Consider the following 24,384-nt stretch of genomic DNA (forward strand, 5'->3'; position numbering starts at 1 on the left):
CCACTCAATTTACTTTTGACAAATAGTGATTGACAATTTACTGGCATTGCCGCTGTCTAAGGTTGTCTGGTGGTGGGTGGTGACATGGAACGTTATTTGCGACGCCGTGGGTCGTGCGCTGGAGAGCCTCGCTAGGAATCTTCACTAAACACCTCCATTAGAGCCAAGACATCGGCGCGTCGCGACTCACCACCATCAACGATTTTCATCGCACGCGTTATAGATATTGGATATTCGAACTCATACGTCTTTGGAAAACTCACTTAATGGGCGAGAAGCGCAAAGCAACTGAAGAGGCTCCTGGTCAGCCAATGGCCAAGGGTCTCGACAGTGTCACATCTCAGGAAGCGACCCTGCAAAAGCCATTGGAAGGGCCACCAGAAGACAGTGTTTCTCGAGATCGCCACTTTGCTGAATTGTACACCAAAACACCCGACTTTAAACAACTGTCGCTCCAGGACAAAGACTTTGCTTTGTTGTACGTCCTCACTGTTCCGTTCTTCTAATGAACAACCCTCTGACGAAGCTTTATAGATGGAACAAGCACAAGACGGATTTCTTCGACAACCCGCAATGTGTCATGCAGCTGACCAAAACTCTTCTCAAACTCGACTTTGGACTTGAGATCGAACTCCCTGATGACCGGCTCTGTCCGCCTGTGAGTTGGCCTCTTTTCCATGACGCGTCGTTGAGTCTACTGACGCGATTCTCCAGATCACGAATCGACACAACTACGTGCTGTGGCTGAAAGGTCTCATGGATAGCACTTCGTATGAGGAGCCGGGCAGTAAACTCGTTGGCCTAGACATTGGTACCGGGGCCAGTTGTATCTATCCTCTGTTGGGGTGTGCCCAACGACCATGGGAATTCATCGCCACTGGTAAGAATGTCACCCCTTCTCATAAGCATTCAACTCACAAAGCGCAGACATTGACTCAAAGAGCCTCGAGTGCGCTCGCAAAAATGTAGCTCTCAACAATCTAGAGCACCGAATCAAGGTTGTGGAACGAAAGCCAACAGACGCCATCATCCCTCTCGACGATCTCAACGTGGACAAAATCGACTTCACAATGACCAACCCGCCCTTTTACAAATCAGAGCAAGAAATGATCAAGAGCGCCGAGCAAAAGTCTCGACCTCCTTTCACGGCATGCACGGGAGCCAAGGTCGAGATGGTCACTGAAGGTGGCGAAGTTGCTTTTGTCGACCGTATTCTCAAGGAGTCGCTCAAGCTACGAGAGCGTGTACGTTGGTATACGGCCATGTTCGGCTTCTTGACAAGTCAGGTTGACTTTATCGCCAAGTTGCGTGAGCACGGAATCGACAACTACGCTGTGACTGAGTTTGTCCAGGGCAACAAGACGCGGCGATGGGCAGTTGCTTGGAGCTTTGGGAGCATGCGGCCGACACAGGATGTTGCTCGTGGCATTAAGACAGCCGTCTCGAAGAACATTCTCCCAGAGATTACAGAAGAAAAGGTCGTCGATGTGCCTTTGCCTGAGAAGGTTGGCGATTTCGCGGATCGTTTCAGAGATGAGATTGCCAAGCTCGAGCTGACATCATGGGAGTGGGACAAGGAGCGCCTCGAGGGCACGGGACGAGCCGCCGACAGAGTGTGGGCACGAGCATGGAGAAGACGGAAGCAACGGGAGATGCAGACCGAGGTCGCCGACGGGTCCAAGGCCGAAGGGGCAAAGTGTGTCCTCGCGTTCAAGGTGTCTATCCGCGTCGCCCAGGATCACATCTCGGTGAGCTGTCGATGGCTCGAAGGTCACGATGCTGTCGCGTTTGAGAGTTTCCGGGGATACTTGAAGAAGACGGCACGGGGCATCGTGGGCTCTGAGGAGGGCACACGGACTTGAGTTTTGGAAAGGGTGCTTTTGTCTTTGTAAGGAGTGACTATTCCTGTTAATCTCGCTATGTAAATGCTACTAATATTTCTTCCAGAATCCTACAGACTGTCTCGTTCCCTCAACGAGTGAAACTCGACCGGGCTTCAAAATCATCTGCTCAAGCCTTGATCTTGGTTCTGAAGGTCTCGAGATCAGCCAAGACTTCGGCCTTGCTCTTCCCCTTGACAAGAGCCCCTAGGATAATATCCTGTTCCGAATCAGGGGCCATGTTCTCGTTCTTGGGAGGGTTATTGTCCAGGTTCGTCGGGAAAGGATATCCTTCACCAACAGCCGACACAAACATCTTGACCTCGTCACTTAGACCCTTTGCCTTGTACAAGGCCGTCAGGTCGTCCCACGTGCTCTCCACCAGCGGTAGAGCATCAATCGTCTCCATCGGCTTGCCAAAGGCGCTGCTGATCTGGAGCAGGTTGACCAGACGGTTGATGTCGGAGGATTTGTTTTCGCCCGCGGCGTGGAAGAGGGCTGGGTTGAAGAAGAGGCCGTCGCCCTTTTGTAGCGGGAGGGCGACGTACTTTTCCAGGAAGAACTCGTTGAACTCTGGGAGACGGTAGGCCATGTACCCGGCAGAGAAAGCCTGGCTGAAGGGCAGAAGGCGAGTTGGGCCACTCTCAAGGGGGACATCGACGTGGGCAACAGCGCCCTGGAGGGTCAGGCACTGGCTGGCAACCTGCATAGCTCGAGGATACCCGCCACAGCGCTCAGTGGACATGAAACCGAGGTGGTAGTCACGATGAGAGACTTGCGGCTGTCCACCAGGTCGGACATTGTTGACCTGCGCAGTGACACGGTATCCAGGACCGAGCCAGGAGCCAAAGATGAGATCGAGGTACGGGTTGGAGTAGTAACTGAGGAACGACGCCGGATCCTCGAGGCCGTGCTTGCTGAACGAGTTCCAGATACGGTCGTTTTTGCCGGCGCCGGCAAAGTGGTCGCCGGAAATCTTGGTACCCTCGTTCTCCTTCTGGATGATTCTGGCGTACGTCGCCGTGGCCTTGTCGATGACGCCGTGGTCTTTGTATAGCCCTGCGGTGACGAGGACGCCAGGACCGTGGAGGAGAACACGGTACCACTCATCTTGAAGAGCAAGCTTCTGCTCCTCAGTCAAAGTAGAGTACTCTGCAAGGTTGTAGATGGGAATGTTCTCCTTGACATCCGCAGCAAGAGGATACTGCTCCTTAGTAGCCCTCTGCTCACAGATAGCCTTGAAGGCGTCCAGCGAAGGCGGCGGCGACAGCTTGAACAGCCTCGCCTGCCCCTGCTCCGACAGGATGCCATCAGCGCCGTTCTTGTGAGTTCCGTTCGAGGCCATTTTGCAGAGTTTGGTCGTGGTATGAAAGGTGCAGAGTTTGAGTTGGCTTCGGGATGGGAATTCCGAGGCTCTTATAATGCTCGCCGCGGCGGGGCAGCGACGGAATTCTGCCCGAGCGAGACGAGTGGCCATGGTGATCAAATCTTGCTTTTGAGGGGTAAGTATGTAATAAGATTGTTTAATTGGTAAACTTGGACGGTGTTTTCGCCGAGAAAGAGGGGGAATGCGTTGATGGGTTTGGTGGTGAGTCTGGCGGAGGATGGTGTTGTTCTTATAGCTTCACTCGATGTGTCTCCACACTGACGTACAGAGCGAAACCAATGGTAAACGGATACAGACAAAGCCTTTTTACAATGCGGTATCACTACTGTGTATAGATCTATCTCTTCTAGATATTTGTTGGCCTTTTGCAGCCTAGCCACGATGAGAGTCGGCCATGGATTGGCGTTGTACTTTTAGCACAGTCCAAGTCACCAGTGGCACTTACACACACCATCGAGCTTGTCGTCTTTCTCTCTCTCTCTCTCTCTCTCTCTCTCTCTTTTGTTATACCCCTTTGTTCTTTACAGGTTGACGCGAATATGCTAAAAGGTGAGAGAACGGACAGTTTAAAGACGTCGATATCTGCCTGTATTCCCAGGTTGGGTGGGTTTGCTTGGTCCAGTTACGCGATGAAATCCGCCACAGGCGAGCTTTCCTACTTCACAAGGCCTCGGTTATACTGTCTCGTCGGAAAAGACGCCGACTTTGAGGGGGACAGTTAATGATGGCCGAGGGAGGAGGGGGGAGCTGAAGTGGGTTGACTGCTTGACAAGGGTCAAGCATCCATGTTACTTCGTCATTGAGAGTTTCCAGTCTTTGAGCTGGTTGTCATCATGTGCGCCCTCCACCATGGCATTAACCAGTATGCGTTTCCCCTATACGATATCGACAATATCCATCTTCCACGGATCTCGCCGGCAACCCTCTACATCCCCGTCAAATATGCCAACACGTACATATGCCCCAGCCAACTGAGCTGATTTCCGAAGTAGAAGTCCGGACATCATATCGGTATCATACCTTCGAGCAATATCCGATGCGTCTTGAAGCACACCTACCCCAAGCGCCAGAAAAGGTGAATGCGTCTTATCGACCTTGAGGAATTCCTCTAAACTTTCCTCTGTGTCGAGGCTGTATATCATTCCCCTAGCATCATCGCGAACATCGAGTTTGTTGACGTGGACTTGGTCGCCTTTGGTCGTCTCATCCTTGCTGCGAGCTGGATCCGGGGATGCTTCACCAGTATTGTCTTCGGCATCCGAACTCCCTCCAGACAAGTGCGCTTTCCATGTCCACGCTTGAACTCGAATTCTCCCCCCTTTCAGCTTTCCAAACGGGTCGCTCGTCGCGAGTTCCAGTTGAACATCAATCACCTGAAGACTCGTCCCTTCAACTACACGCGTATTCTGGATCATAAAGTACGGATCCATCCCCCCGTCAACCGCTGATGTCTTGGAGGCCCAGCTCCAGGATGGGGCTAGATACTTGGGGGTCTCTTTGACTGGCGCTTGTCGATACCACATCAACCCTCGAGCTATATCGCCTCGCCATAAGCCAGCGCAGTAAGTATCTCCTGTCATCCTATGCACTTCTCTGGCCAAACCCGAAATGGCAGGGAAGAGGTCATCGGCGTATGTGAGCTTGCGGCCACAGAAGTCGATGACGATACGAAGCCACGCTCCATGTGCATCCGGGGGTTGATCAGTGTCCTCGCTGCTCGATACGGCTGACGTGGATGCCCCATTCAAAGAAATGAAAGCCTTTGGGTTAGTCCAGTTCAAGGGAAGAGATGCCGAAAGAATCGGATTCCGGTCGGCTTCAACCCGACCACAAGTTCGGCAGTGCCAGATAACTTGCTCCTGTGTGAAGTACAGAGTCCGAGGCGCAAGCATAGTCTCTTGTAGCACCCACCCCCGGAGCTCGAGTGGATTAAAGAGCTTGGAATCCAGCATGTCTTCGAAAGACAATAGTTGCTTTCTGATGTAGATGTTGGACGTTCCATCAGACGACTTGCAGGGAACCATAGTCGCGAAGTCTGCAGATCTATTGAATAGAACTGACTCTCGTTTGGCCAGGATACCCTTATCTGCGCTGTTTGGATGACTTGCCGCAATGGAAAGCGTCGCATCCTTGTAGTAGCTCCCCATCTTTTCCGATTCTTTGACCCAATCGTCAGATGAGTCTTGCAAAATACAGAGTGAGTCGATCCAGAGGTAACGAAAGCCCAATTCTCTCGTCACCTTGATAGCATCTTGGAATGTTTTCGATAACGAGGACCAGGACAGTTGTTGGCAGTGGGCTTGAAGATTCGATTGGATTGTGGTGAGGATATTCTGGCTTCCCCATCGATGGCTTAGAGAAACCCACTCGCCAATTTCTCCGTTGGATAAATGCAGATGGGCCTCTTTTGAGCCATCACTTGGGCCTACGTCGATGACTCTTGTTGGGAGACTTGCAGTTCCTGGGTGCCCGCAGCCTGGATGGTGAAGGAGGCAGGTTTCTAGCCAAGATCTTGCCAGGTCAAAGACTTCGGGTAGCCCAGCCTCCGGGCTCACAGCTCTCCCGGTGAAAATGGAATGCTCTGCCATAGGCATTAGCCGGCGTTGAACATATCGGTGCAGACCAGTAAGCCAGGGGCCAGCGAACCTTGAGTAGTGAAAACACCCAGTCGTAAGAGGAACGACGCAACGCTTTCATTTGACAGCTTCAAGCCTATACTGTGACCTGTCTTTTCAGTTCTAAGCCATAGCTGCGATTCAACCTCACGCCGGACCCCATCTATGGCTACCGATCTGAATGCCTGGCACATCTCGCAGCCCTCGTCAGCCGCCTTCTCGAGGGCACTCCAGGAAACATGATGGCGATATCCAAAAGCTGAGCGTTTATTACGAGGTCGTCGAAGAAATTCATCCCAGCTGATTGTGGCGCTGGCCTCGTCTAGATCGATGGCGGCACAAACCCGACAAAGCATGATCACTGCTCGGACTTTTAACCGATCCAAAAGTGAGGCCATTCAGATTCAAGAATGGCTTCTTTTCTTCTTAAAGAGACTCTGCAGCTGACTAAGAGCTGTCTCCGCTATAGGAAGCTGAATTGCGCCTCTCTAGTGGCTGGCTGGGCATGCAAGGCTGCTGAGTAGCTAGGATTCTTTGAGAGACTGTTATGTTCAACTTTGGCAATTATGTGGCAATTTCTTTAGCATTTCAATTAGTTTTATACTTGAAGCTGCTGATAGGCTAGTGATGGTGGGCTTTTATGTGCCGCCTTGTCTGGGACATACATCGGCTTGCCCAGTCATATTTACCCCATGTGTATGGGGTCAGTTAAAGCAATACAATGGCCACATGTCTTACTGGTATCTAAGATTCAAATGTGGTCTGCAATTGACCCAGAGTCTTGTGTGATTGTTGATAGCCCTGGGGGGATGGAACGGGAGGAGAGGCCCTCCGCCCGGACTCATGGACAACGTCCACGTAGTTGCCGACTCTACCAATCTAACGCCAAATCCTATACTATAGGCCACCGAATAATAAGTCTTCACAGCTTCATCTCTCATTGGCCACTCCAACTGTGAATCCCCACGTTCCTGCTATACCCAGGGGATTAGGTAAGCGAGTTACGCAACCCCTCTGTTCATCATAGAGGGGGCATTATAACCTGTAACTGCGTTACTGCTGTAACCGCCTTGCGCACCGTAATTGCCTCATTTCTCTACGAATTGAGGTCCGAATAGCTTTAAATTAAAGTTAGATCTTATTTTTAATTAAAATTAACTATACCTCGATTTTTAGCTAAAGAAAGCGCCGCTACGGCGCGTGCGGCATATATATATCTATCCGGGCTATCTACGCTACTGATAACTCGGGCGAATCCCTCCCTAGCTAAATATAGTATTAGTAATACCGCTATGCTTTACTACGTAAATACCTCCCTAACTAAGAAATATATATATCTATTAAAAGCTAGGAAACCACTGCCTTCTAACTCTAAAGGAGGGACTCTATTAGCGCTAACTAGGCCGGAAAAATAGGCTTTAGTAACCTTTATCCGCTTAGTTAAAAATAGCGCTTTTATTATATTAAAAGCCTCTATTTATAACTATGCTAGTTTCCTTCGGGGATACTAATTTAATAACCTATAGCCTCTTATATTAGTATTATAGGTATAGAGGTTTAAAAAGCGTTATTTAGAGCTTTAATATAAGTCCCTAAAGGTCTAAGAAGTTACTTATGCCGCCGCCGAGATAGATATATAATATATTAATAATTAGTTTAAGGAATTTAATGCCTTAATAAGTACCCTTAGTATCTAAAAATATAATCTTTAGAATTTTAATAAGACCCCCTTATAAATTAAGTAGGTAAATAGTAGCCTAAAGCTCTTTTCTACCTAGATAAAATAAAACTTATAGATAATTATCTTTTAGCCTAGGAATAAGGAGTCTTTAATATTTATTAATACTATTAATATAGCTAGGAGGTTAATTCCTTTATTTCTAATACTTATAGCGAAGATATTATTAAAGGAATATATATATACCGATATTAATAAGCGGGTTATCCTTATATTTATAGATATAGGTTATAATAACTCTTATTAAGTTATCTAGTAGCTATAATACTTTAATCACTATTCCTTTATCGCTAGTAAGACCTTCGCTAGATCCTCTATTAAGGAGTAATTTAGCTACCTAATAATTATTATTAAGTCCTAATTTAACGAGGAATATATATTTAAACCTTATTACTAAGTTAAGAAGGCACTAACCTTATATTAGCTCTTATTAATAGACTCCTTTTCTATTTATAAGGATCCTAAATTTATCTAGTATTATAAAATATTTAATATTATCTTATATTACCTCCTAAGTTATATAAATTATTATATATAACCTTTTAATATTAGCGTCTATTAATACCTTAAAAATAAATAAAAATATACTCTTAGGGACTTTATAATAGCCAGCGGTATATAAATCTCTTAATTTAACTTTCTAAATTAATAAAATTATATATATATAGCCGCATTTAAGGCCTATTATATATATATTAGCTTTAAAAGGTTAAGTATTTTCCCTATTAACCTAGAAGTTATCTTAGGTCTACTCCGCTAGTATGCTAAAGAGCGATAAAAGCCTTTATTCCTAGTAATATTAAATAGGGATAAGGTAACCCCGAGGAGAATTAAAAAGTAACTCTCTAATTGCTTTATTTAAAGGTTTATATCCCTCCTTAATATATTAACGCGGAAGGTTATCTAGAGCGCTAAAGCATATATTAATCTCGCTATTATGACGCAAAAGTCATAGGAGAATATTATTACGTTATAGAAGAACTATATATAACTCGAGGGACGCCGCATATAAAGTCGATGCTAAATTAAGGGCATCAAAGATAGTGCTTTTACTATAGGAGAGTTAAAGCATATAATTAAAACACGAGAGGAAGAAGACTAGAGACTAGAGTTAAAAAGGCTAACTCGGCAGTAGAATAATATCCTCTAGAGACTTCGTAATAATAGCCGGCCGCGCCTCTATAGTAGCGCGGCTATGAAAGTAAAGAGGGAAAAGGCGGCCGTAGAAGTAGCCGCGATGGCTTTATAGGAGGCTAACCACTAGAGAATAATATCTGAGATAGAAAAAGAGACCTTATGGAACCATAGGCGCCTTTGGATTAAAGCTGATGAGGAAAAATAGGACTTCTAGTATTAAATTTGGGGTCAGTATATTCTTAAAGCTATTCCCGAGGCCGCTGACTATTTGGCCGACCTTAATAAGGCTATAGCCTTGCGAGAGGCGGTAGCCTTGCGAGGTTAGCTAGATAATATACCTAAAGATATGCTCTTAGTATTATTAGGAGACTTAATGCTATTATTGCTTAGTAATGAGGAGGAGGATTATAATGATATTAAGGTTATTATGAATATATAGATCGAAGGATTTATATAAGCCGCTTTGGCGGCCGGAAGAGGGGATTATTTACCTAAAAATAGCGATTAGGAAGAGGATCTATTACGCCGAGAAGATTAGGGCAGATTCGGCTATAATCGCGTGCCTAATAACTACTTGGATGACGAGAGGGTCGAGGCGTGTATTATGGTGGCCGGGATGATAATTCCCGTGCCGCCGTCGCGGGCCCGAGACTAGGCATTATATTCACTTATACATAATAATATGGAAATAGCCTTAAGAAGACTTAAATTGATAGAATTAATTAATTAGATTAAGCGCTATTTATTGATAGTATTTTTATTGAGATTGGACTTTAATTCATGGAGAAATGAGGCAATTACGGTGCGCAAGGCGGTTACAGCAGTGACGCAGTTATAGGTTGTGATGCCCCCTCTGTGATGAACAGAGGGGCGGCCTATCATTAGTCAGCCCCCTGGGTACGCTTAAGAGTTAACTTGAGGCGGTATTCACAGTAGGCGTTAGACACTCATCCACATCACAATAGACAGGCAGAAACTCATCAGGTCATTTTACTTATTTGTATTTGGTGATCAGTGTCTTTTGATCCCGGTCGTTATTCTGGTGGGCTTTTGTGCCTCGTCATTATCATAGTTGAATAAGCAATCCTCGCTACCCCATTTTTCTCTGTCCCTTTTTAACCGTTCAGGTTACCAATGGTGATGCTCTTGATGTTCTGGTACTCCTGCAGACCGTACAGACTGCCCTCCTTTCCGTAACCACTCTCCTTGATACCACCGAAGGGAGCCTCGGCGGCGCTGATCTTGCCGGTGTTGACACCGACCATTCCGACCTGGATCTTCTGGGCAACGCGCATGACGCGGCTGACGTCCTTGGAGAAGAAGTAACCAGCAAGACCGAACTCGGTGTCGTTGGCCAGGCGGATGGCGTCCTCCTCGGTGTCGAACTCGAAGATGGGGGCGAGGGGGCCGAAGGTCTCGTCCTTGGCGACGGCCATCTCCTGGGTAACACCGGACAGGACGGTGGGCTGGTGGAAGAAACCGGGGGAGTCGGGGGTGCTGCCGCCAGTCTCAATCTTGGCGCCCTTGGAGGTGGCGTCGGCGACGTGCTCCTTGACCTTGTCGACAGCGGACTTGTTAACGAGGGGGCCCTGGGTGGTGGCCTTGTCGAGACCGCCGCCCATCTTGAGGGCGTTGACCTTGGCGACGAGCTTGGCGGTGAACTCCTTGGCGACACTCTTCTGGACGTAGAGTCGGTTGGCGCTGGGGGTAAGGTTAGTTGACATTGAATAGAGCAGTGAAAGGAGAAACTTACCAGACGCAAGTCTGACCAGAGCATCGGAACTTGCAGAACATGGCGCCCTCGGCAGCGAGGTCAAGGTCGGCATCCTCAAAGACGATGAAGGGGGCGTTACCGCCGAGCTCCAGGCTGACCTTCTTCAGGGTGCCAGTAGCAAGCTTGGCCAGCATCTTACCAACACCGGTGGAGCCAGTGAAGGAGATCTTCTTGACGAGAGGGTTGGTGCACAGCTCGGTAGCGGCCTGGCGGTCGCGGGTGGGGAGGACCTGGATGGTAGCGGGAGGAAGACCGGCCTGGACGGCGAGCTTGGTGAAGGCGAGGGCCGAGTAGGGGGTCTCGGAGGGGGGCTTGATGACGACGGAGCAGCCGGCGGCCAGGGCGGGAGCGATCTTGCGGGTGATCATGGCGGCGGGGAAGTTCCAGGGGGTGATGATACCGCAGACACCGACGGGCTCGCGGATGGTCATGAGGGTGGTGTGAGGGGAGGACGAGGGGATGGTGACACCGTAGGAGCGGGTGGCCTCCTCAGCGAACCAAGAGATGAAGTTGGCGGCGTAGATGACCTCGCCCTGGGCCTCGGGGAGGGTCTTGCCGTTCTCGAGGGAGAGGATCTTGGCGACTTGGGCATTGTCAGTCTGGGGGCCGTTGTTGGAAAGGCAGTATCACTCACGATCCTCCTGATTGGCGAGGACCAGCTCGTACCACTTCCTCAGAAGGGCACCTCGGCTGGTGCCAGTTGTGGTCTCGAAGAACTTGGTCTGGGCGGCATCGGCACTCTTGATGGCCTTCTGGAAGTCCTCGAGGGCGCAGTTGGCGACCTTGCCGAGGACGGTGGCAGTGGAGGGCTCAAAAACGTCAAACTTGTTCTCCTTGGAGACCCATTCGCCGTCGATGAAGGCATCCTGAATGAACAGGCTAGAGTCCTTGAGCTGTTGTTGACGATTGCAGGTCAGCGATCGAGATCTCGGTGAGGGGCAGCAAGTAAAAGCTTCATGAGTGAGGGGCAACTCACGCCGGCGATGGCCTCCTTGTGGTAGGTTTCAGCAGCCATTGTGTCTGTGTTGAGGAAGCAAATAAAAAATCGCCAAATACAAGAAGATGACAGAGAGAGAGAGAGAAGATGTGGAGGAAGAATGAAGAGGAAAAGCTGGAGAGGTCGGGTCTACTAAAGCTCCAACAGCTCCCGCGTAGATAGGTATTCCACCCCAACGGGCAGACGTCACATGGCCGCGCGAGAATTTCGACCCCGCCGGAGGAAGGCGCGTCTACGCCGTCAAGGTCAATGGAGCACCAGTCAATTGAGGCCGTCGCCCATGGAGATGATCAATAGCCCCATACGGCTCACCTTTGGGGTGTACCTTGAGCCGCCCGAGGTCGGGGGCTGGCGAAAGCAGTACGACCCTACTGCGTGAGGGTGACCTCTGAGACAGCCAGACAGCCTCAAAAGAATCGTGGTTAGGTCCCGCGGGACTCGAAACCCGCAGACCGGAACCGGAACCGGGCCGGATCCTCCCTCGGCTCCGGAGGCAGTTTGGCAAGTCTCCAGCGCCGCCGCCGGCTTTTAGTGGCGACGCAATAGCCGGCATCTGTCGGGAATCGAGGGGTTCATGTGGTTCAATTGCTGTTTTTGGGATGGAAGCGAGCGAGGTATTGGCCTGGCGGCATCTGGGGAAATGTGGAGTACTTTTTCCCTTTCCATGGGAGAATAACCCTCAGATCGCTGTGCTGTCTGTGTCCGAGTAGACTCTAACCGCGTTTCCCATGATGGGTGCTTTTCTACCCCCACCTGGGCTTTGTCATGAAGAATGGGTGCTCTTCTAGCGACTTCCTTGCGCTCCAATCCAGGGCGAGCGGGTGGCAGGTCCTTTAAGTGATGCTTTGGAGATGCTGGTCCGGATCTAGACCGGGCCGTGTTGACGTCTCATGAACATGTGGTACAAGCTGGCTGACTTTGCGATACTGCACAGAACATGGAGGGTTGATGATACTCTAGACGGACAACCATTCTTAATCTGACATATCTTTACACCTGAATTGAGTATCCTTTGAAGCACAACAGATGCATTCTAGGCCAGAATTCATTCCCCGTCTCCTTCGGCAGCTGTCTCAATCAGGTAGTTACGTAGCTCCAAGCTAAACCCACCTGCTCCATCCATCCCGCCACCATGATGGCCTTTTTTTCTCCAAGCTCCGACGGATCCCGGCCGGCTCATGCCACGCTCTCTGGCTCCCGTTGAAAAGGTGGAATTGAATGGGGAGGCCAAGATGCCCATCTCGATCTGACAAAGCATGGCCAGATTCTTTACTTCTTTCTTCTTCTCTCGCTTCTCCCTGAAACGAATCCACAGTCCATCATGGGATATCACAACACGCCGTCGTCGGAGCCGCCGTTTGCTTTGTGCCTTGATTTTCAGGAACAGTCGGAAGCCAAGGCCATCACAGATTGACAGAAAGAGCACCTTGCATCACAAAACACTCACCTCTTCAACACCAGCATTATCCGGCTAACGCATAAGCACGCGAACCCTTGAGCTCGATACGAGTCCGTTCTAGGAAATCTCCTTACGACTTCGTTACGATGGAGATGACATGAGCATCGCCTTAGCCAGAACGAGATGTTTCCCAGGTTGTGCTAAACACCGTACAGAGGCCACAGACGACACGTACCCGCCATTCCAAGAGATTCCTGCGCATTTGTGCCCACATTATTTCGACGTCCTTTCTGTTAAGCGTGGACCGACTATATGTGCAGGCGTGAGGAACCGCGAAACCTAATCAAAGCGACCACATCGGTTGTCATCGAAATGGCCGCCTTGATCCACTCCTTGACTCTCAGAAGCGAGCTCGATGCTAGAAATGCTTCGGTTTCAAGACGGCCTAGGCGGGAATTTGTCGCTCGCATTCTCAGGGCAAACCCTGAGAGGTGGTTGGACTTGACTTCAGGTTACTCGGTAGAAGCCAGGCCATGTCTCGACAACATCGAGAGAAACATAGAGCGATTGCGCTCGCGGTCGCGGCCGGACCAAAAGAGCCAGGAACCTTTCAAATTCACTGCCTACTAATAGCCACGATTGGCACAACCGTACTAGCCAACGAGCAACGCGCACTCAGCCTGCCCCAGAGACTTCGCACGAGTACTCGAGTCGAATCAGGTCTAAAACGCCCTTCCACTTGGCTTGAGCTTTGAGCCATCCACTGCCGATGCACTCAACCAAAAGATGGATTTACTTATTAAAGTCCAAATTCCGGGTATATCTGTGGTAGATGCGGTCAGCAATCCTCCGTCCCAGACAGCTTTGGCTCGCACCTGAGGATGACTTACTCCTCACAACTTGACGGACCCGTTAACTGAAGGTAGACCAAGACGAGGATCGCAGGTCGCAACCACTGAATCCTTCTAAATGCCGCCAATAATGTGTAGACATCAGCTTGCGCAACTTATCACCCTCAGCAATTCTGTGATAGCCAAAGGGCTTTTCGCACAAGGTGAATTACGACAGATCGTCGAGAATTATGTCAAATTCGAGAGCCTGTCCTGATTATGATGGCCAAGGATTTCTATCCCATGAGCTGGTAAAAACCTCCGTTTTGTACCTCGCCCCACTGTTATTACTCTCGCAAAGATGATGCGTCAGTATGACTAAATCTGTTAGAACATTATGCTTTGAGTACTTATTGCCAAGGTAAGACTTAGTATTGATCAAAGTATCTCGCTGAGGAAGGGATATCTGATTGACTTAGACCCCCTATCGTGACCGCCGTGGAGGTTTTTGCCAGCTCATGGGATAGCTTCACTATCGGGACCCGAAAATGACCCCTCTTTCCCTCTATCCTCCCAGAGAGTTGAACTCTAGTCTTGTTAGAAACAGGCTGCTTCTGTCAAAGCTTCGCTTCCGCTTCCCTGCAGATCGTAGCTATATTGCATTCCTACTTATATATTTATTGGAGTATTACTTCTTTATAACATCCTGGCCCCATATAGTTGATTCTAGACGACAATGATTGAGACATTGATCCCGTCCATGCGATATGGGCACCCCCAGAATCTCGTGTTCTGATGTAGGGTGGGTAGGCCGAGCATCACCCAACATCAGTACCCGAGGTGCGCGCCTTCAACCTTGTTGGACGTCGCAAACTAGGCTGGTTCACATCTCGACAAAACGCAGAGAAGTTCCAGGCCAGCTTAGACTCTACAAACTGGTTCAATTTTATCTTAAGGCAGTGACGCACATCGTTCTGCGGTTGGCGGTGACTTGTTCACGACCATGTTCGAGTAATTGCAGCCAGGCCACTGCTCAGCACCCCTGGGCAGGCCCTGGCCAGCTGTGGCTGCAGCGAGTGGCACTTCTTCCTCCAACCATTCTTACCACCAGTGATGTGCTGGCTTACGCTTTTGTGGTACGTATGCAAAATCTTGCACTGCAACTGAAGAAACAATCTCAAGGAGATCTGGATAATAACTTGTCCAAGACTACCTAGGTAGGTTGATGGGCAGCCTGTCGTGGTGTTGAATTGTGCGAACCTGTTTGGCTGGCCAACGTGCCCGCCTGATTCCCCCGCACACAATTCCCCACTAACGCCGACCCTTGCTCCTCCTCTCCTCTCCCCAATCAACATTGCTTGCTTGACCTTGACCTTGGGTGGAGCTGGTCGCTCCAATCTTGAACCTCTATTCAACCCACTCGAGACGTCCTCGTCCTCGTCTCGATCTTAATCCTGGAGTCCTTTCATCTTGAGCGCGTCAAGCATCGCGCAGCTTCATCCCAGAAGAATCATGCCGTCCTCAGCGCAGGGTCCGCCACGGCGCAAGCACGTCACCACAGCCTGTGTGCCATGTCGCGAGAGCAAGGTCAAGGTGAGTCGTTAGCCACATATCAGAAACATTTCGACGACGACATCTCGTGGCCATGGATCAACTGACTTCCCCAGTGCGATGGAGCCTCTCCCATCTGCTCCAACTGCAAAAACAAAAACAAGGATTGCCGATACCAAGCAGGTGATGACAAGCGCAAGTCAGTCATGATCCCGCTGTCGCATTCACTCATGCTCACTATCCTATGCGCAGACTCTCTCTTCGCGTCGCTATCGAGCTTCTCTCTGGACGCATCGAGCAGCTGTGCAATTTTATCGGCGAGAATTCGCTTGAGCCTCCGCCCATGCCCAAGGAGGAACAGGAGGCTCTCATCAAGGTGCTTGGCCATCTAAAACTGACGCACACTTTTGCCAGCAAAGATGCTGCGAGGGCACCATCAAATGGCACCGCCTCTCCTCGCCAATCACCAGGCCAAAATCAACCGAACGCGAATGCAGCGATAGAGTCACTTCCCCCGCCCCCGGCGCCTTTGTCGGTCTGGGATAGGGTTGATGATAGTGCACAGGTTGCCGTCGTCACTCAGCCTGATTTGATGGCGCCTCCTCACGCCATAGGGGACTTGAATGGCCTGGACGTCATCGGACGCCCGACTCCAGATGACCATGCCTCAGGCTCTCTGGCAGTCAACCCGCCTTCTTGGACTTGGAGCAATCCTGAAGACCCAAACTTCAACTTCCAGCCCCCGTTTGCCCTAGACTCGGACGCCATAGGCGGCATGCTTCCGTTCCCGACTCCCGGGTCAGGCGAGCACCACTCGATCAAACTGCCTAGTGGCCCGGGATCCGATGAGGCAATCAGTGACACAGAAAGCACCGAGGTACTCGTCGACCAGCTTTCCGATCGCATCGGGTCCCTGCAGATAGGACCTGGGGGACAGGTGCGATACTACGGGCCCACATCTAACTTCAATCTTGTCGAGATGCCCGCGCCTGACAATCTTACTATTCATCGCACTGTTCGAAACAACGGGCAAGAATACCTCGACCGTCTTGGCATCGGCAAGTCTGTGCCCGCTGACCTCGAGGAGCATCTGGTCAACCTCTACTTTACTTGGCAAGATGCAGCTTTCCATGTTGTGAACCGAGCCATGTTTGAGGAAGCGAGGATCAACTGGCGCGACAGCAAGGAAGACACTCAATACTACTCAGAGGCGTTGCTCAACTCAATGTGAGTCTATTTCTTGACACTTTGATTCAGGTGGCTGACGCTGGTGGAGATGTTCCTTGGGTGCTGCTTTTGAATCGCGACACCATCCAACATTTGTCACATTTCCCAAATCCCTGTCCGACTTCTTCGCCGACAGGGCCAAGGCGCTTCTTGAAATCGAACTGGACTGTCCCTGCTTGGCGACGGTGCAGGCCATGGTGGTCCTCAGCAGTCACGACATTGGCTGCAAACGAGATGCGAGGGGTTGGCTCTATAGCGGTAAGTGAACCTATGGTGAAAGCGAGCCAATACTGACCAGTTGCAGGGATGGCCATGAGACTGGCTTTTGACATGGCTCTCCATGTCGACTTGAGCCCGTATGTGGCGAAGAAAGCCGTCACCCAGGCATCTGCGGATCTGCGTCGCGACATTTTCTGGGCAGCGTATACCGTAGACCAGTAAGTACCTCCTCTACATTCGGCTACCCTTTTCTAATGGACTATGAAGCATGTGGGGATTCTATCTCGGACGGCCGTTCCGTATTAACATGGAGGACGTCACTGTTGCCAAGCCTGTCGGAGACGTCAGACCCGAGAGAGCTGGACAGTGGATTCCATATGTCTCCAAAAAGTCCTTTGATGAGCTCGCCCCTCTACCAGACTACACAGATGAGCTACATCGACAAAGGACCCTCCTCAGCGACATAATGGTTCCTCTCGGATATGCTCTGTGAGTTCGGCGCACAGGTAGTCTGGATTCAATATCACTGACCCGGACATAGATATGGAAGCAGAAAGATACCAGCTGCTACTCTGCAAGAAATGAATGTTCGGACGGTGGAAGAGCTGCTCAACTGGCGGGCTGGCTTACCCACTGTACTCCAAGTCGATCTCGATGACCGCGAGACGCCATACCTCCCACACGTCATCCTACTGCAGTCAGTATACCGTTCATACATATTGGACACTGCTAAAATTGGTACAGCATGCAATATCACCAGAATATCATACACGCTCACCGCCCATGGATGTCACGAACTTACGTGCAACCGTTCCCTCCACAGGGCCCTGGGGCGGCACACGCACGCATGATGTGTGTAGAATCAGCGTACGCCATTGCCAAACTCCTCCAGCTCTACGAGATACGCTATGCACTCCGCCGCATGAACATCCAAGGCGTTGGCATCGCATGCTCAGCGGCGTTGCTGCTCATCTTTGCCTCTGTGACAAACTACCAACGCCAAGGTGAAAATGAGATTGGTCTCCATCTGAGTGCCTGCTTCAGAGCACTAGATGAGCTGGGAGCTACATGGGAGAGCGCCAAGAGGGCCAGAGACTTTCTTGTCCTGTTGCAGCGGCAGTGGGAACTTCACGGGCGGACGGCAAGAGCACGACGAACTTCAACCGCAGCGGCAGACTCTGCTCCTCGAAAGCGCACGCGGACTTCACTTGATAACGGCCAAGTTCACGGCGAATCACCGCCTCGCGTATCGCCGCCTCAGCTTCGACAGGGGCTGCTGGGGCAAACGGGCCCGGCTGATATTGAGATGGGGCTTGACCTGGACTGGATCTTCACAGGAGATGTGTATCCCATGCCTCAAGGTCCAATGACGAATCCGTGAAGTTGAGGATATCTTGAGCATCACGAAGAGGGTTCAAGACTAAGCGGGGCCTCGTTCTGCCACTCAAGTCTACCGCCGTGCTTCTTGCATGGCATACAATATTGTCACAGCCATCTATGAGGAGGCTCAGTACCATCGAGACAAGATCACGGAAGACGATTGCCCGGTTCTGCACCTCTGACAAGGCACAACTTGGGAATTGTTTTCCCGCCAAACGAGGACAACTGTGTCCGGTCATGGGCCAGTACAACGGACACGACCAGTATCATGCGCTTCCATTGAGCACTGTGCTGGCATCAACCCAGCTAGCATCCCCTCCAGCCACGAAATACCCAGAACATCCCTCGCACCTCTTTGCCATCTACTACCACCAGAGGCTCACCCAAAGCTACGGCATGATTCGGCTTAAGAGCTCATCTGCAACACCTGGACGAGTGCCTTAAGACACCCTGTGAGGCTTACACCTAGTCCTCCTGTGTTGCATCATATCAGTCAGCTTGACCCTTTCAAAAGAAAAGGTACTTGGAGCATCTTGCTTCAGATCCCCAGCCGCTTCTTCGGATATCTTGATCAAGAGGCGGCTGGGGTGGTGGCCGACACTGCATATTTTTCTTCGACCACCAGGCCTCTGGGCCAACCCCGGATTCGGAGGCCTCAACACTCTTTGAGGGTCGGCCCTTGGCCCCGGAACCCTTCCACAAGGGCCGGCCCTCGACCCGGATACTCTCTGGGGTTGGTACATTTCTCTCCCCTGTCATCAATGAGGTCTCTGAAAGGGGCCATCGGCCACAATAACAAATGACACAGTTATCAATACATGACGGCATCAAACGCAATGCCGTAACCGGGGATGTCTCGCCCTATGACCTCTTCTGGAATCCCCGGTATTCCACCTATTCCCCGTATCGACATCACCCACGATGTCATCGTGGAGCAAGACGGTCTTCTGGCTCAGTTATCCTACCAAGGGCCGGGCTTCAATTATCACAAAGAACACATTATCAACGCATCATAGCATCATATCCAAATGCTAACACAGTGGCCTTGACATCACGCACGATGTCATCGTCGAGCAGGATGAGGCGCTCCCTGCTAACCCTGTCGGCGCCGCCACCGACCAGGCTGGTGCTGACGACGCTGCCAACGATCTTCTGGCTCAGTTAATCCATCAAGGGCCGGGCTTCAACTATAACAAAGACAATGCTTTCAACAAGGCCACCACTACCACCGTTGAGGCAGGCCCCTGGGGATACAAAGTATGAGAAGATTATCGGAAAAGAAGGAGGTTGAACTCTGTCCATTCCCACCAGGGGATGGGTTGCTTCAACCCTCGGCGGCCCCTGAAAGTACATACCCAGAGGGCTGGTCTTCCGCCATCCCCCACCTTCATCGAGGCAGCAAACACCTGCAGCCCGACCTGCACCGCGCTCCAGGAGGCAAGGGTGAGGGGGAATGCACTGGAGATACTCTTGTGGCTGATCATCGCATGGCCTATTTTGGAGATGTCGTTGATGAGCCGAGCATCAAAAAGTTGCCTCGGTTGGCCAGCCAATACTAGCCCGTGGTGGAAAGAACGACAGCCTAAGAGACTCAGTCTCCATGGTACCCCTTCTTGGGGTGGAGGATGGAAGATTTCATCCAGGTCTCGCCGACCTCATGGGGTCGGCTCGGTCTCGCCTCAGTCGTTATGAGGGGAGCAAGTGTGCGTGGCTCCAACTGAGATGATATCGGAGTGAAAAGTCTCAATGGTTTCTCCATAGTGGGAAAGGGGGATGGGTTTCCATGATACCCCTTCTTGGGCCCCAGAGAAGCAAACATCACATTGGTGTTTGCTTCTCTGGGGTGTGTCATGCATGCCTTGAGCCACAGGAATCTGATAAGAATGAGAGATGTTTATTTCGAAGCACACAACATGGGCATGATATGAACTCAGCCGCTCCGTTTCGATGTTCCCGAAGCTTTCATCTTCCTTTCTCAGCCGGTATATCAACTGGAAGGACCCGGAAGATAGCCCAGAGAAGCAAACATCACATTGGTGTTTCCCTATTGAACTGATGACCAGGCAAAGAACGCAGAGAAGCAAACATCACATTGTTGTCTGCTCTTGGCTCGCGTCTAACCTCGCCAATATCACTAGCTCGTCAAGATCTCGTGTTGGGAAGGGACCCAGAGAAGCAAACATCACATTGGTGTTTGCTTCTTTGGGGTGCATCGTATCTTGAGTCGGTACGAAACGGTAACCTGGGTCCTTGCAACAGCTTTCTTTCCATCATGGTATTGGTCATGTTCTAGGTCCATCCAAGTCTTTTCCTGGCTTAGCCTAGTCTTGTTGATACGGTTGTCACCTTTCTGATTTCGTCTAGAGGAATCATCTGAAAAAGGGGGGGCAACATTGGCCGTGGCATGGGACAGATACATCTGGGGAATAGTCTAGGGAGGAGCAAGACCGACGTCAAGACACAGGCCAATGGTGCCACGGCTCCAGATAGTCAAGATAAGAGAAGGAAAAGACGGCGGGGATGAAAAAAATAAACAATTTTCTTACATCTGTCCACCTTTGACGTGATCAACTCTCAGCGCTAAGCCTCGATCGAGAGCCATGTAAATAAAATGTCAATGTATGCTCCTATTGCTACTCGTGGCTATGTGATGCAATTTACCCATACCTATACCACTGATGCCATGCTTATGCAGTTGAAATGACCCTAGTTATACAGACTCCCCATGAAAACGAAAACCAATGTCCGCCGGAGAAAAGAAGAATGCAACCCGTGAAAGCAACAACTCCTGAACCAAGGAACGCTCAGAAAACAGTATCACCCCTGTACGCCTTGTCCACGGTACCCTTGCACACCTCGTCCTCCATCCTCTTACCATCCCACATGACATACCCAATACCTCTCAGCCCATATACAAACCTCATGGGTGCAAAGGCATGGTCACCCAGACGGAACCTCTCGTGTACTCTGTCGTAGTATACCTTTGTCCACATCTGTCGCGGGTGGTCGTCCGTCACGTCGTCGTCGGCGTCGACCTCTTGTGCGAGACGGTCCATGTCGGCTACACGCCAGACACCACGCTTCTCGCTGGGTCTCTTGCCGCGGTTGAATTCTTCTAGATCTTCTTCAAGACAGCTCTGGCAGAGGTTGCTTGCCTCGCCGAGAGAACATTGCCATTCCTCATAAGTGGAAGCCTTGAGCAGTTGACTCAAGCGAGGAAGACCAAGAGATAGCTACGCATGTTAGTTAACGTGGTTGAGGAGTTCAGGATATACTCACGCATCGTTGCTCTTCGAATAACTGCGTCTTCTCAGTCAACCACTCTGTCAGGTTCTCACCCCATTGAAAGCCATTGACAACGACTTGACGATAGGCTGGAGTCGCCGACAGGATGGTCAGCATAACTAATTACGAAAAAAATACGTTAAAACAAGTCGCACACAAAAGAGTAGAAGGGGATTCATCCGTTTATACGAACGAGCGAGCCTAGGGACGCACCACCGGTCAGTCTCGTCTCGAGATAGTCATACACGCAGGCCAGCTGCTCATTCACCCAAGGTGAATGCCTATCAAAGAAGAGCTTCTTTTGCTTCTTGTCGGGCTTTGTGTCTTCTTCTTCTTCCTCGTCTTGGTAATCGTCGTCGCCGTATCCGGAGGGGAAGAGGTCTTGCTCCTTGTCAAGCACCTCTTTATCTAGAAAGAGGTTGCGGTAGATCTGGAATCGGTATAGGGCTCGGGAGATACGGTACTCTTCTCCTGGAGAGAGACCTTGGTCATCCGAGATGGACTCATCGCTGTTTACACCATAGAGTCTACGTAGCGAGCACAGGGTAAACTCCTCACGCAGCTCCGACAGGGCATCATCGATGCGTCCGACCTGGATAGCCTGACCGAGGGACAAGTGCAACAGATGACCGTCGATACTCTGGAGGGGAGAGTCGTAGCACTTTGTCAAGAAGGCCTCGGCGTCAAGGCCGTTCAGGTCTCTGACGGATTTCTGCGACGTGTACGCGGCAACGGCCAGAGGCAAAAGGTTCTCCGGGATCTGGGAGCGCAAGATGTCCAGGGGCAGGGATGGAGTGTCCAGCAGGGCAGAGTAGAAGATGCGGTGGCTCAGCACTACGGGGGGAAGGAGCTGGATATTGTCCAGCAGGCGGAGGATGTCAGCGACGAGATGCAGCGGCAAAGACGTTATAGAAGCCATTGGGTGTCTTTCAGAGTGTGGGAGACGACTTGAAGGAGCCAGCTCTAACCCTCCAGGAGACGTCCATGGTTTATAGGAGAATCTCGGAAGGCATAAACGTTGCATGTCAATGAATGGCACGACTTGCACCGTGCCACGTTGGTCAAAGCACATGAAGCCGGCACTGTAGGGCACTGTAGTGGTATTACTGGCAGCCGAAGTGGTCTCATCCATCTCCCCACACTCGCATCGCACCCTGGATCTAAGATATCGAGATAGATTGACGACATTTTATTACGTGGAGAAGTACGGGGTCCGACCTGTCCAATGTGATATCTGAGGGGGTGTCTGGGCATTCCATTCATTATATTCATGAGTATCAGCATCCAATCCTGATTTGTCTACTGAACGGTCTATGGTCTCCAGTTCCTTTTATTTAACCGTGAACCCCTTTTTGTCTATCCATCCATCCCCTTGATTCTTCCTCCCCGAGTCTGTCCGATCCGAAAAGAGCGCATCCAGGCCCATGCGCGCCTGAGATGCGCGGCCCGAAAATCCAACGGCCGGGCGGCTGTACCACCAACGATGGTCCGTTTCATGGACGCCTGCCTCAGGCCTCAGCGACCGCCTCCTCGGGAGACTCCTTCATGCAGTCCTCCTTCTCGACCTCGACCGACGGGACAACGATGCCAAACTTGTCGTAGGGGAAGTCGGCCAGGGTGGTCATGTACTCGGCCCATCCGTCGTTGAGCTCTCCGACCTGGTGGAGGTCAACCGCCCCGGCCTCGCCCGTGCGGCCAGCAAGGACCTCCTCCTCACGTCCAGCGTACTCCTTCTTCAGCATCGGGTGAGGGCACCAGATGACGCGCATACCGGCACGACGACCGGCCTCGACGCCGGGGACCGAGTCCTCGAATACAAGACACTCCTCAGGGGTGATGGGCCGCTCACCAGCAGGGAGCGAATCGTTGATGGTCTTGAGAGCGAGGAGGAAAATGTCGGGCAGGGGCTTGCCACGACCAGGAGTCAGACGAGAGTCGTCGCCCAGGACACGGCGGTGTGAGGGGAAGACGGCAAAGAGCTCCTGAAGGTGATCCGTCTTGACGCGAAAGTTGCCCAGGTGGGAGCTGGTGGCGAGGGCAATGTGAACGCGGTGAGGTTCACCGTCGCGGTTGTTGGCCTTGGCCTCGGCGGCAGCGGCGCCGTCCTTGACCTCCCAGTACCGAGTGCGACCGAGGTGTCCCAGCATCTCGGGAATACCAGGCAGAGGCTGAGTGTGAGGGAACAGCTGCTTCTGCAGGGCCGTGTTCTCGGCGAGGTACTCCTCGGGGGAGATGGGGAGCTGAGCCCAGTCGTGGAAGATCTTGTTGGCCTGGGGGCCGGGGCGACCCTGGAGCTTGGCCTTGATGGACCAGGGCAGGGTTCCTTTGCCGTACTTTTCGAGGATCATGTTGATGCAGTTGGTGTAGATGTCTTCGGTGTCGAGCAGGAGGCCGTCCATGTCGAACAGACAGGCCCGAACGGGCGGGAAGCTGTGGTTGGGAAGCCATGGTTAGCGTTCTCGCTCTTATCGCAGGTCAATCGGAGGGGAGCAGATCAAAACATACTCAGTACGAGGAGCCATTGCGGCGGAAGCAAGCGGACAAAAGGGTGCTTAAGGGAATAAAAGGCAAATGGGTATCAAGCAGTCGAGGCCAAAGAAAAGCAGATACAAAATGCCAAAACCCCGTGGCCAAAAGAGAGAAAAGCTCAGCTTGAGGAGAGAAGAGAAGAGAGAGATTGCGATCGAGGTTTTTTTTTATCTGGGCTGTCAGCAGCTGGAGGGCGTTGGTTGGTGACGCGGGGCAGCGATAGCGATAGCGGGAGAGTGACTCTTCTGGCCGTGATTCACTGGCACGTGGCGGGGAGTTTGGACGCTGGGCGATAAGCATTTGTAGGCGAGCCCCTCACTAGAGGTCCCCCGCAGCGGGGACCGCTTCAGTGGATGTCATTTGCAGCTAGTCCAGATACGGACTAGACTGTTCCGTCGCCGGGAACAACCTCCACTGTAGCCGTGAGGCTCATGGT

At 51.2% G+C, this 24,384-nt stretch overlaps 7 protein-coding genes across 7 annotated transcripts; 2 read left to right on the forward strand and 5 right to left on the reverse strand.

The window, feature by feature from the left end:
• Positions 1-266: 266 nt before the first annotated feature.
• NCS57_00847400 (uncharacterized protein) lies at positions 267-1,862 on the forward strand (the record flags this gene model as incomplete). Its single annotated transcript, XM_053058287.1, has 4 exons — positions 267-478; positions 535-658; positions 715-880; positions 928-1,862. 4 exons carry the CDS (start codon positions 267-269, stop codon positions 1,860-1,862), a joined length of 1,437 nt encoding a protein of 478 aa, XP_052912118.1.
• A 148-nt stretch (positions 1,863-2,010) lies between these two features.
• Positions 2,011-3,225, reverse strand: NCS57_00847500 (uncharacterized protein; the record flags this gene model as incomplete). The annotated part of the gene is made up of 1 exon (XM_053058288.1): positions 2,011-3,225. The coding sequence occupies one exon, from the start codon at positions 3,223-3,225 to the stop codon at positions 2,011-2,013; it is 1,215 nt and encodes a 404-aa protein (XP_052912119.1).
• Positions 3,226-4,142: 917 nt separating this feature from the next.
• NCS57_00847600 (uncharacterized protein) lies at positions 4,143-5,414 on the reverse strand (the record flags this gene model as incomplete). The annotated part of the gene is made up of 1 exon (XM_053058289.1): positions 4,143-5,414. One exon carries the CDS (start codon positions 5,412-5,414, stop codon positions 4,143-4,145), a length of 1,272 nt encoding a protein of 423 aa, XP_052912120.1.
• Positions 5,415-9,872: 4,458 nt separating this feature from the next.
• NCS57_00847700 (uncharacterized protein) lies at positions 9,873-11,546 on the reverse strand (the record flags this gene model as incomplete). Its single annotated transcript, XM_053058290.1, has 4 exons — positions 9,873-10,458; positions 10,511-11,114; positions 11,166-11,424; positions 11,508-11,546. The coding sequence occupies 4 exons, from the start codon at positions 11,544-11,546 to the stop codon at positions 9,873-9,875; spliced, it is 1,488 nt and encodes a 495-aa protein (XP_052912121.1).
• A 3,723-nt stretch (positions 11,547-15,269) lies between these two features.
• NCS57_00847800 (Zn(2)-C6 fungal-type domain-containing protein) lies at positions 15,270-18,135 on the forward strand (the record flags this gene model as incomplete). Its single annotated transcript, XM_053058291.1, has 8 exons — positions 15,270-15,350; positions 15,425-15,507; positions 15,561-16,535; positions 16,585-16,793; positions 16,840-16,972; positions 17,022-17,243; positions 17,296-17,451; positions 17,499-18,135. The coding sequence occupies 8 exons, from the start codon at positions 15,270-15,272 to the stop codon at positions 18,133-18,135; spliced, it is 2,496 nt and encodes an 831-aa protein (XP_052912122.1).
• A 2,803-nt stretch (positions 18,136-20,938) lies between these two features.
• NCS57_00847900 (uncharacterized protein) lies at positions 20,939-22,338 on the reverse strand (the record flags this gene model as incomplete). Its single annotated transcript, XM_053058292.1, has 3 exons — positions 20,939-21,367; positions 21,414-21,538; positions 21,633-22,338. The coding sequence occupies 3 exons, from the start codon at positions 22,336-22,338 to the stop codon at positions 20,939-20,941; spliced, it is 1,260 nt and encodes a 419-aa protein (XP_052912123.1).
• Positions 22,339-22,927: 589 nt separating this feature from the next.
• Positions 22,928-23,941, reverse strand: NCS57_00848000 (uncharacterized protein; the record flags this gene model as incomplete). Its single annotated transcript, XM_053058293.1, has 2 exons — positions 22,928-23,849; positions 23,925-23,941. 2 exons carry the CDS (start codon positions 23,939-23,941, stop codon positions 22,928-22,930), a joined length of 939 nt encoding a protein of 312 aa, XP_052912124.1.
• Positions 23,942-24,384: the final 443 nt, after the last annotated feature.

The sequence above is a fragment of the Fusarium keratoplasticum genome, chromosome 6 (genome assembly GCF_025433545.1).
Source record: "Fusarium keratoplasticum isolate Fu6.1 chromosome 6, whole genome shotgun sequence".
Taxonomy (NCBI): Eukaryota; Fungi; Ascomycota; class Sordariomycetes; order Hypocreales; family Nectriaceae; genus Fusarium; species Fusarium keratoplasticum.